This window comes from Cyprinus carpio, chromosome B22, assembly GCF_018340385.1.
Source record: "Cyprinus carpio isolate SPL01 chromosome B22, ASM1834038v1, whole genome shotgun sequence".
NCBI classification, from domain to species: domain Eukaryota; kingdom Metazoa; phylum Chordata; class Actinopteri; order Cypriniformes; family Cyprinidae; genus Cyprinus; species Cyprinus carpio.
Genome location: NC_056618.1, coordinates 29,525,725 through 29,538,282, shown reverse-complemented (window position 1 = coordinate 29,538,282; position 12,558 = coordinate 29,525,725). Strand labels below are relative to the sequence as shown.

Genomic DNA, 12,558 nt, shown 5'->3' with positions numbered 1-12,558 from the left:
TTTTCTCCTCCTGTTTTATATTCTGTTAATAATAGCACTCAATTTTATGGAATATGTATAAATATTTTGGGTTGCATTGATGCAAATATTAAATAAAAAATTATGAAAATAATGCTGCTTGATGTTTATGTGAAACGAACGACTAAAGAAGGTGTCCCATGATGGCCCTGAACGTTATGAAATATCCCTGCAACTTTTTTTAACCATCATCTTTCTTAAAACTGGGTCAGATGAATAATTTAACAAGAGAGAGGGACTCCATCCTCACCCATGCGCAATCTGTTACATAATGACATCACTTCTGATCCAGCGTTCATCGCAGAGCGGCGGAAAGTCACGATCTTCACCGAAGACCTCATAGAAAATACGAGAAAGATCGGCTTCATCTGAACTCAATTTTCATTGGCCACTTTGTCATCCGCCTCTATTATTCTAACCAATCAGAGAGCTCGCAGGGCAGCATTACGCTATCGAGTTGCTGGGCAGAGAACACAAAATCAACATCAACGGAGAGTCCGCACGAACTTGGACGACGCGATAAAGCAGGTTAGTAGGATTTGTGCCTTATCGACTGGCCGTTGGTTTAAAGAAACTTATTTTGCGATATTTAAGACTTTTGGATCTTTATTTTAGACGCCGTGTTAAATAAGGACAAAAACGGCGTTTGTTCGTTGCTAGTCGCGAGGCTTTGTTTATGTTTATGTTGCGCTCGTGCACTTGCGCGTGCATATAACGCCATCCATCGAATGCGTGCTCTACATCAAATATTAAACACGTTAATAGCAATTAACATCAAAAAATGAGTTTTTCTTAGCCAAAACACTTTAATTTTGCAGACTGCAGTCTTCTGTCTGCACGGTAATGCGATTCACCAAATGGACGCTGCTGATTGGAGCTCCAATGAGAGCAAATGAGCAGCTGCTTGTTCTCATTTATTTAAGCGTTTTTTCTTCGCAAAGAAATATTAACGTTAATATTTCTGCATCCTAGGTGCGAAGGCACATTTCATACGCTGTTAAAACTTCATTTCCTTAACCATGGCAACTGACTGCGAGGCATGGCTGAATGCAAACCCAGTTGGTAAGTTCAAGTTTATTTTTATCGCGATATTTAGTGATTTTTATATTACAGTAAATGTTTTTAGGTCAGTGTTTCAGTACTGTTTGCCCTCATATTTGGTATACGATATGAAAAGTACTGCAGAATTTGCCAAGGTCGAGACTATCATTTGTTTTTAACTCCCACATTGGGAAGGGAAATAAATAATGCTGTTTTTGAGTGCATATTTAGTCTCAAACTACAAGTTTGATATTTGTATTCGCATGTAAATGGTTCCAAACACTCTCGTCATCCACAGAAGCTGGAGATCTCAGCGATTCCTTCCCCTCTGGGGACGAGGACAACACCTTCACTGGAAACGTCAATAACGAGATCAACGGAAACTGGATATCGGCTCCCACCGGCAGCATCCACGAGGCAAGACTCAAGGCCAAGGTGAAGAGACGTCTGAGGAAGAACTCCTCCAAGGACTCGGGCCGGGGCGACTCGCTGAGCGATAACGGCGATGTGGTCCGCTCTGTGGTTCCACCCACCAGCCCTAAGGGCAAACTGCTAAACAGGAGGTCGAAGATGGGCAAGGGACGAGGCCTGCCGAAGAAAGGTATCATTGCTGTTTGATTCCTTAACCTAGAACTGCAGGGGCTTTTGCGCTGGAGGAACCTTTTCAAAGTTCGTAGCACTACTTTGGAGTTATTTATTCTTGTGTGATAGATTTAGAATGATTATTAAAACGTTATACTTATCGTTAAATTTACTGCTGTTGGCATGAATAGCCCTTTAGTCTGATCTTTTCTGTTTGGAATTTGGATATTTTGATTCAGTTGAACTCGGAATGCACGTAAACATCAACAAATTAGAATTTAGAGTCTTGGAATTCTGAAAGTTCCGGAAGTCCAGTGCATGTGGGATTCATTTATATGAGTTCAGAGCACATGAAGTGTTGACTTGGTTCTGTTCCAGCATCTGCTCTTTCATTTTAGCCAATCGCATGGTTAACAGACATCCGAGCGATTCTTCACACAAGCGGACTGACGCACTTCAGTAACCGAACTCCACCCACGTTCACACTCATAACAGACGGTCGCTTCTATTCATTCAGTTGTTGTTTCGGTCCGTGTTTGAGGGTTCATTGGCCCTGAGTGCAACAGACCTGAACTGATTTGGAAAAGTCTGGCTTGCAGAAATGTCCTACATGCGGTCTGCGTCAAGTACACTATATGTATGCTGACTAAGCTTTCAAAAAAACATTTTGACTCTACTCTCTTTGTGTCTAATGGCGATCATTTAATCACTTAGATGAGATTTGAAGTGTTTTAGTTGTGACCTTTTCACCTCCCCCATTACCCACAAGATGACTTCATGCCACACTTCTGTTTTTTTATTCCCTCAGCGATGGCATATTCGGCCCTGTGTGTGTTATGTAATGGGTGGTTAAGTCAGCCTGAAGGGCAGGGCTGCAGTTCCTGTTAGCTTTTTTTGGCCAGAAGCCTTAAGATGCAGACATTGCAGTGAAAATGTCGTCGGTTTAGAAGTGCCATATGTACGGTCGAATACTCCACTTCATCCATTGAGGCCTGAAAAGTGGATTACAGCACATTGACAATCTTCTTTGGAGGCTTTGTGGTTCAAGCTGAGCAGAAGCCAGTCCTGTTGTTTTGCATTTAAATGGGGGATTACAAATTGATGACAAATATTTTCATTGTCAAATAGTAGTCTGATCCAAAAAATATATAATAAATTATCCTGAATATTAAAAAATATATAATAATAATAATAATAATTCTCTGTGATTAATTGGACAAGATTAGGTATTTTTGAAAACCACAAAAAAATTTAAAATAAAAACACACCCCATATTACACCTAAATTAAATTGTCTCTAAAATATATAAAAAATTTTATATTATATTAAAAAAAACTTTATTAAAAAATATAGGCCTACTTTATTATTAAAGATTTCAGTTCCCTATTTTTGTGCCTGAGGGGGAAAAAAAGTAAACAGATTTAAGTTGACAAAAAAATACATTTCTAAATATATTAGAATTTAATGCTTACATTTATTGCCTATGGAACTGTTTTCAAAATGTTAAGGAAAATGGCATATTCTTATTTTATGAATGCAAGTTTGATGTGAATAACTTGTTTCTATATTCAAAAAAGGTGTTATTTAAAAAAAGCTGAACAGTTTACAAAAGTGTAGCTCATTCATTAAAGATTTCCTCGTTCATATCAAACTTTTGACTTCATTTCTTATGTGGAACCGAAAAGAAGAGATTTAGAAGATGGTTAGGAACCAAACAACATTGGACCCCACTGAAAAAAAATACATTTCTATCTCCCAGGTTTGGAACATATAGGTTAGCAGAACATCTACATATAATGGGTACATTTATTGCCTATGGAACTGTTTTCAAAGTGTTAAGGAAAATAACATATTCTTATTTTATGAATGCAAGTTTGATGTGAATAACTTGTTTCAATATTCAAAAAAGGTGTTATACAACCTTTAAATCCAGCCAAAAGCTGAACAGTTTATCAAAAGTGTAGCTCGTTCATTTAAATGATCACCCTTGTGTCATATCAAACTTTTGACTTCATTTCTTATGATGAACAGGAACCAAACAACATTGGACCCCACTGACCTCCATTGTGTGGACAAAAAACTATTACATTTCTCAAAAAAATCTACATTAATAAAACACAAGAAAAAAAACCCCCCAAGTTAGAAACAAAAAAAACAATCGCCCAAGTTTGGAACATCATGAGGATGTAGAAGAACATCTACATTAATAAAGGCCACGCTAAGCCTTGCGTGCATCAGTTTCTGTTTCTCGTTCAGTATCAGTTTGGCACTTGTGGTCAGAGCTCTGCACATCTCGAAAGGTGATGTCAGCAGCTGTGAATTAAAGGGGCGCGGCTCTGTTTAGGGGAAGGGACGACCCTGTGCAGTTAACATGACAATGACAGGAACAGTATGTACTTTTTATTGGCTACTGCAGAAGGCACTGAAAGAGTCACATGGTTTTCTTTCTTCTTTCTGCTCTGACATGTCATTTTTAAAGTTATTCCAATGCATTTTACTGTTTTTAAAAAAGCTATTCATGTGTTTTGTATCCAAAGGTGGGGCAGGGGGTAAAGGTGTATGGGGATCACCTGGGGAGGTTTACGGTGAAGATGAAGTTGACGTTAAAGACCCCAATTACGATGCGGAGCAGGTAAGAGCCACAAAGGATGCTAGCTTATGTTTTTTTAAAGTAATAGTTTGCCCTAAAATTAAAATTTGCTGAAAATGTATTCACCCTCCGACCATGCAAGATGTAGATGAGTTTTTCTTAATCAGATTTGCCGTCATAATGAAAGTCCAAACAGCTGATAAACGGATCATGATGATCCACAAGTAACCCACACCACTCCAGTCCATCAGTTAACATCATAAGCTGCACATTTGTAAGAAACAAATCCATCATTAAAGCATTATAAATTTAAATCATTGCTTCTGGCCAAAATATGGGTCCATTATCCATATTAATGCTGCTTCCAGTGGAGAAAGTTCTGATCCCCTGTTGTTCTTTCACATTAAAATCCACACATATTTGTTTAGAGATGTTTTAGACTATTTTCGCTTGTAAACAGTTCTTGATCTGTGCAGATTTCGCTCCTGATTCAGGCGAGACGACTTTTTCATTGGAGAAAACAGTATTATGTATAGAGGACTTGAATACTAGAATTAAACAATTAATCAATTTAAATTATAATGTTTTAATCTTTTTTTTTTTAAGTTAATGCCATAATTAAAGCTTTGTTTCTTACAAACATGCAGCTTTTCGCTTCACAAGATGTTAATTGATGGACTGGAGTGGTGTGGATTGCTTGTGGATTATTGTGATGTTTTTATCAGCTGTTTGGACTCCCATTCTGACGGCACCCATTAACTGCAGAGTATCCATTGAGCAAGTGATGTAATGCTACATTTCTCCAAATCTGCGTGTCCATTTTAACCATGAAACTGGCGCACAATCCATCAAATTTTGTTTCTCCAGGAGAACTGCGTATATGAGACGGTCGTCCTCCCTCTGGACGACGAGACGTTTGAGAAGACGGTCACTCCTATTGTTCAAGAGTACTTTGAGCACGGAGATGCTAATGAAGTGGCGGTGAGATTTATTACTGTGTTGTTGAAAAAGGAGATGGCTTTTGCCCTTTCATCATATCTAATCAGTGCCGTGCAGTCCTGTGCACTAATGATTAAACAAACCTGAGGAACACTGCATTCTCATTATAATCAGAACATCTCGCTCTGGTTCTTCAGGAATTGCTTGCTGAGCTGAACCTGGGCTGCATGCGTGGCGACGTGCCCATGCTAGCTGTATCGCTAGCGCTGGAGGCCAAAGCCAGCCACAGGGAGCTGACGTCACGACTGCTCAGCGAGCTCTGCGGGTGTGTGCTCACTGCGGGCGACGTGGAGGCCTCCTTCCACAAACTGCTCAAAGAGCTGCCCGACCTGGTGCTGGACACACCTGGGGCTCCGCAGGTAACATGCTACAGCTACATATAAACACTACCAGTTAGAATTGTGATGTACTTATACTATATATTTATATTATAATAAGTATATTAACTAATATATGTAGATATATATTATAATTATGTGTACGTGTATATATTTTGTATATGTATATATTTTAATTATTTTATTTTTTTAACATCTACTTGTTTATTTAGTTTTAAAATCATTAGTTTGATTTTGATCAATTTTACTATTAATGTTTTCAGTTCCATTTTTGGACCCTGCAGAAAAAACAAAAACAATAATTTAATATTAAAAGTAATTATTTAATGTTTCCAGTTGTTCATACAAGTGTTTTTAATATAATATTTTAATTTTTATTTTCAATTTATATAATAATATTATATAATATTATGTACCTTAACTATTTTAGTATATGTTAGTATTTATAATATACTACTGCAAGAATATTATAGAATTAATCAAAAAGATTAACTACAATATACCGGTAATACAATATTATTATATTATTAAGTTCTATAATATTGTACATTGTTTTATAATATTTATGACAATATGATCAGAAAGTGGACTAAGTTGAACAGAGAAATATTCAAATTATTTGTTTATTAATGAGATTAATATGTAATTAAGTAATATATTTAACATATATATGATTTGTGTATAATATGTATATATAATTATATATTATCTAAATTATATTTAATATATATCTAATAATTTAACATAAATACACATGTATACATTTAAACAGTAAAATATCTGATATTAAAAATTTTCTTTATGGCAGTTTTTAAAGTTAATTGTTTTGTTTTAAGAAAAATGTTAAATTATATTTATATATCGACAATATGAATGAAGTTTAATATGAATTAAATTGTTATTCACGATTGTTTGTATGACATTTAATCATGAGCCGCTGTAGTTGAGGCACAGTTTCTAAGCTGCGGTGCGTCTCTCTGCGTGGCATGTTTACTTAGTTGCAAGCGTGTTTGGTAAGCTGCGGTTGACAGTGAAAGCTCTGCGGTCGGAGCACGTCTGGTGGTGCAGAAGAGACTTTCAGCTGTTTCCTTTGGCTTCATCAAAACACCAGAGCTTGTGCTTTTGTCTGGCTGTGTGCAGAATGCTGGCTCAGCGCTGTGCCTCAAACACACTGTCTGCTGTACAAACAGCAGAGCCAATGTCGCTCCAGTAGCAGGATTTGGCAGAGGCAGCCCTTTCCTGCCCTTAAAACCAATACAGTCTGAATACAAAGGGGAGATGTGCCAAAACGGCACGTGAACAAATATTGACCCCCGACTGCATTAGTATGAGCTGATATGTGTTACTGCATTATCTGACTGTGTGTTTCCTCCAGCTGCACACACGACTGCACTGTTTACAGTACGACACACAAATCTCATGATGGGGCTTTTTTAAACACTTTTCAAGTGAAATTCTGCGGTTAAGTGGCTCAGTTCCTTTTTTGTATCACATGAGGGGTTTCTGTGTGCGTAGACAAGAAATATAGAAAGCTCTTGGAATGAGTGAACTTTAACTGAAAAAAAAAAACTTTTATTTAGATTAGAAAGTTTTGGTTTCATTTTGATATTTTACTATTGATGATTTCAGTTCCTTTTTTGGACCTTGTGGGGGGAAAACACAATTTAATATTACATTTTAAAAGTAATTACTATATTTCCAGTTGTCCGTACAAGTGATTTTAATATAATATTTTCCTTTTTAATTTCCAATTTATAATTATGAAATATACTTATTTTAATATGTTAGTATTTATAATTGTAGAATTAATCAAATAAATTACAATATATTACAATATTATTATACTTAAGATCTCTAATATTATATATAGTTTTATTATATTTATGACCATATGATCAGAAAATGGACCAGGTTGAACAGAGAAATATGCCAATTCTTTCTAAATATTATTTTAATATTTGAGATAGAATGAGTGATCTTTAATCTTTTTCTAAAATGACAGTGCAGTTATTTAGAAGAAATATAACTTAAGAAGAAATTAAGTGTATATTATAAAATGACTTAAATAGAATAACTTAGTCTATATTTAGTTGTTAAATAATCTTTATTTTATTCAGTACAGTGTGATTTGAAAATAGACAAAAGTTGCCAAATAGTAATATTAAAATATATGTATATTTGTATATGTATATTAATATTCAAAATTACTGTTTCTTAATATTTCATACTTTTATTATTTGTCAAAGTAATAATAAAAACAATTAATATAGGCCTATTTGGATTATAAATTATTCAGTTCCCTTTGTAAATAAGTGATCATTACCTGAAAATGATGTTTTTCCATTACACTATGATGGTAAACATACCAAAAAATAACTAATTTTAATACATAATAAAAATTTGTAAAATAATAATGATAAAAATGACTGTGATTGGAAAATGCACCAAAGTTGATCAACCATTTGTGAATATTTTAATATTATAAAAAATGACCATATTTAATATTGCAATTATTTAATATAAAATGTTAAATAATTCAAATATTTTATATATTTAATGTTTGTCGATGTTTTCAAGAGCCTCATAGGAAAAACCATAGGCCTATTTATAAATTATTTATTTATTTTTGTTTTTTTTTCATCCTGTGAACACAGTGGAAGTGTTTTGAGCTGAAAGCTCTCAGAAAGAGTGATCTTTAGCTGGAAATGTTTAACTTTTGTCTTGCAGATGCTCGGTCAGTTCATCGCTCGAGCCGTCGCAGACAACATCCTCCCAAAAAGCTTCATAGACGGCTACAAAGGACGAGTGGACTGTGAATACGCCAGGTACTGCGTGTTTTCCTCTCAGTGCGTCTCTTCTGTGTTTTGATGGGGAGTTTGATGTGGGTTTGTGTCGTTGATCAGAGCAGCTCTGGATCGCGCCGCTGTGCTGCTGAGGATGAGCCGATGGACCGGCCTGCGCATAGACAGTCTCTGGGGCTCAGGCGGCGGACAGAGACCTGTCAATCAACTCATCAAAGAGGCAAGGACACACCCATTCACCGCCTACGACCTTACATAACATCATCCTTTGTCTACGAGCTGGAAGATGTTACAGCATATCAACACATGCATTCAGCCTCTAACTCCAGATTACATAATGGCTGTTGTTGCAGGTTAACCTGCTGCTGAAGGAGTTTCTGTTATCAGGAGACACGGTGGAAGCCGAGCGCTGCTTGAGAGAACTGGAAGTCCCACATTTCCACCATGAGTTTGTGTATGAGGTAATAACGGCAACAAAACAGGGATTTAAGAGGAACGTTTGTGCCTGATTGTTAATTTTTTGTTCTCTTCACATTGTTTTCTTCAGGCGGTTATCATGGTCCTGGAGTCTAAAGGCGACAGGACGCTTCAGATGATCCTGCAGCTGCTGAAGTCTCTCTGCGCCTCCACGGTCATCACTGTGGACCAGCTGAGACGGGTATGACGCCACCTGCTGGTCAGTGTGGATCACCGCAGCTGTGGAAGCACATCTAAAGTGAATGCTGTCCTCTTGCAGGGGTTTGAGAGGGTGTATCTGGACATGGCAGATCTCAGTATTGACGTGCCGTGTGCGTATTCGCTCCTGGAGCAGTTCGTGGAGCAGAGCTTTAACGCCGGGGTCATCGATAAAAAACTCAGAGACCTCTGTCCTTGTCGGTGAGTGGGGTGTGTTTTAACTGTATTTTTAACTTACAATAATAATAATAATTAAATGTATTATTATTATTATATAGAAATATATATTTAGGAAAATTAGTAATATATAAAATTAGATGTATTGTTAATACTGCATCAAAATTCATGTAGCTGAATAAACTTTGTTTTCGTTGTTGTATTTTTATGAATAGTAATGTATTATTATTATTATTATTATTATTATTTTTTATTATTATTATTATTCATTAAAAAATTTACAAATATAATGTAATATTATATAATAATATACAAATATATGTATAATGTTATTATACCTAAAATTATTTGTCATGTACTCAAATTAACTTGCTAATTGATTTTATTGTTGTCAGTTATTATGAAAAGTAGTCATATATAAACATAATTTATTATTATATACAACTATAATAATAATAATAATAATAATAATAGTAATAAAAGTATGAAATATTACATCAGAATTATTTGATTTGTCACTACCAAAATGACCTCATTGCCATTTATGGCATATTTATTATGAAAAGTACTCATATTTAAACATTATTTATTACACAACTATAATAATAAATATTCATACAAATACAGTAAACATAATCATATTTAAATTATTACATCAAACTTATTTTTGATTTGTCATGTACCCAAATACACTTATTGTTTTCATTGTTGTCATATATAAACAGTAGTAATGTGTACACAATTTTTATAGCCATTTATTAGTATTATTACAGTTTATTATTATTATACTACAGATATATAAAATGGCTATAAAAATGTCATGTTGCATATTAAGTTAAGGAAAATGCTTTTTTTCTGTCATATTTATTATGAATAGCAGTAATGTATAAACACGTTTTATATATTTATTATTATTACATGATTATTAATGTGTTGACAAAATGTGTTGTGATGATGATGATGATGATGTGTGTGAGTGTGATAATATCGGCATGTACTAGGGCTGCCCCTAATAGTCGACTAGAAGAGGCTTGGTCGATCAAAACTTTTTGAGTCGCAGAAAAAACAAATAAATAAAAACATATATCCACAGGCGCGGACAGATCGTTAACAGCTGGTCTATGTGGTAATGCAGGACATCCAAACACTCGCCTATCATTCATCGACCTCAAATATGTCTTATCTGAAATATAGAAGTATTAGCAACATTACATGACCGCTAATCTAATGTTAACCTAAACAAGTGTGCGCTGTTTAAGTGTCTGTGCGGAAGCTGAACAGTAGCTCACTGCATAACTCAATAAGCTTTCTACCGCCTCGGCCTCTGTGAACTTGAGCGTGAAACTCTGTGTATATCTTTACCTTACAGACATTAAAAATATGTCTATAGAGAGTGAAATATCTACACTCAAAAAAAAAAAAACAAAAATAAAAAAAAAAAATTAACATACTAAGAAATTCATATCCAACTACTGCGGAGATGACGAGTCAGTGTCACAGAGTTCATCTCTGAAGCTGAAAACTAAGAAAGCACTAGTTTATCAAATTATTAAAATGTTAAAGCGGTCTCCTTACTGTTTTCCCCCTGACACATTCATAATCATTACTTCTGCCGGTGCACTGTGGCAGGCTTTATGCGTGTCCTTGAGCACACTCATTAGGCTATGTATGCGATTTTAAAGGCTCATTATAATGATTTATAAATAAACGTATGATAAAGTCGACTAATGCTTCAAATGAATGACTTCTAGTCAAACAGAAAAATCCTTAATCGAGGGCAGCCCTATCATGTACCCCAATGAACTTACTAGTTATTGTTCTGTTTCGGTCAGGGGCCGTAAGAGGTTCATCAGTGAAGGAGACGGCGGGCGTCTCAAACTCTCGAGCTAATGAGGTCAGGAGTCCCAGCCATTTCCGTGGCAGCTGCTCCAGCCGTGATGCTCACCGGAGCTTTGTATTGCTTTAAGTTGCTTGTATTTGTCATGAAGGTTTAAGTACCAAAACCGTTCCTCCTGTCAGAACACAATTGGACCACAGGGCCAGGCACTTTCAGTCTGAAGGAGACGTAATCCCCCGATCCTTCTGATGTGACTTATATAAGCTAATAAGTGCCACACTTAAGACTTAGTCATTCCATGTTTTGTATTCCTGAGTTCACTGCCACTCCTGTTCTCCAGTCAGCAGTGTTTGTAGAGACTTGCAGATTTGTGTACATAGCTTTATAAGTGCAAGTTCAGAGCTCTTTCTCCTCCTGGGCTGCTTTTGTATACTGTGCTCCAGTTTGTGTTTTCCTTTATTTCCTCTCTGACTTCTCAAAGATGTCATTTCTGATGGTCACTGACGAAAGGACAAACCTGAGCAACGCACAGCAGCTGGGATCATTTCACAGAACATTTATTTTTATATTTCAGTAGACCGGTGGATGTGGAATGTACCCTGACCTACTTGCTCTTTGTTTAAATTGGTTGATGAATAAATAATAAAAAGTTATTGTCATCACTGATGTGGGTGGATGTTCTTTGTAGATATTACGAAAAAAAAAAAAAAAAACATTTTTAGGGACAAAAATCATTTCCATCATGACATTATTTATAACAGCATAAACTGCAACAACAAAAAATTATATTTTTATATATTATTATTTAGCTTTAGGAGTGAAATATGACTTGGGCATTTCCTGAAATATACAGGAAAATTTTTTTTTTTTTTTTTTATAATTAGCAATCAAAAACCAAAGCGGGTGGATGATAGATGTAATGCAATGACAAATGGAACAAAATATTAAAATTAATGCATTTTTAATCAACATTTACTTAATTTTCACTATGTATTGACAACAGTAAATTTTAATAATCCACAATCTAAAAATAGTGAAATATCAGTCTACTTAATGGTGATTTTTTTTTTATGCTTCTGAAAGTCTCTACTTTTTCAAAAAATACAGTAAAATTATGAAATATTATTACAATTTAAACTATGCATTTTCTATTTTAATATATTTTAAGATATAATTTATTCCTGCTATGGCAAAGCTGAATTTTTAGCAGCCATATTTTTTGTGGAAACACTTTTTCATGATTATTTAATAAATAAAAGTAAATAACAGCATTTATTTGAAATAGCGTTTAACTGTCACTTTATTTATTAAATGTTCTTGCTGAATAACATTACACATTTCTCAAAAAAAAAAAGTAGTAGTTTTGAAGTTAAATATATATTTAAATATGACATTTAAAGTGGATGTACTTAAAAACTAGACAGAAGAATGTAAAGACCTGTGCATTATCGCAATTTCATGCATTAATTAGCTGCCATTTTGTTTATTCTACAAATAGCC

At 34.9% G+C, this 12,558-nt stretch overlaps 1 protein-coding gene across 1 annotated transcript; it reads left to right on the top strand.

The window, feature by feature from the left end:
- Window positions 1-397: 397 nt before the first annotated feature.
- Window positions 398-11,724, top strand: LOC109047385 (programmed cell death protein 4-like). Its single transcript, XM_042749102.1, has 12 exons — window positions 398-546; window positions 991-1,080; window positions 1,358-1,660; window positions 4,179-4,273; window positions 5,099-5,212; window positions 5,368-5,589; window positions 8,296-8,393; window positions 8,472-8,589; window positions 8,723-8,830; window positions 8,917-9,027; window positions 9,106-9,245; window positions 11,054-11,724. The coding sequence occupies exons 2-12, from the start codon at window positions 1,038-1,040 to the stop codon at window positions 11,109-11,111; spliced, it is 1,410 nt and encodes a 469-aa protein (XP_042605036.1). The 5' UTR covers window positions 398-546; window positions 991-1,037; the 3' UTR covers window positions 11,112-11,724.
- Window positions 11,725-12,558: the final 834 nt, after the last annotated feature.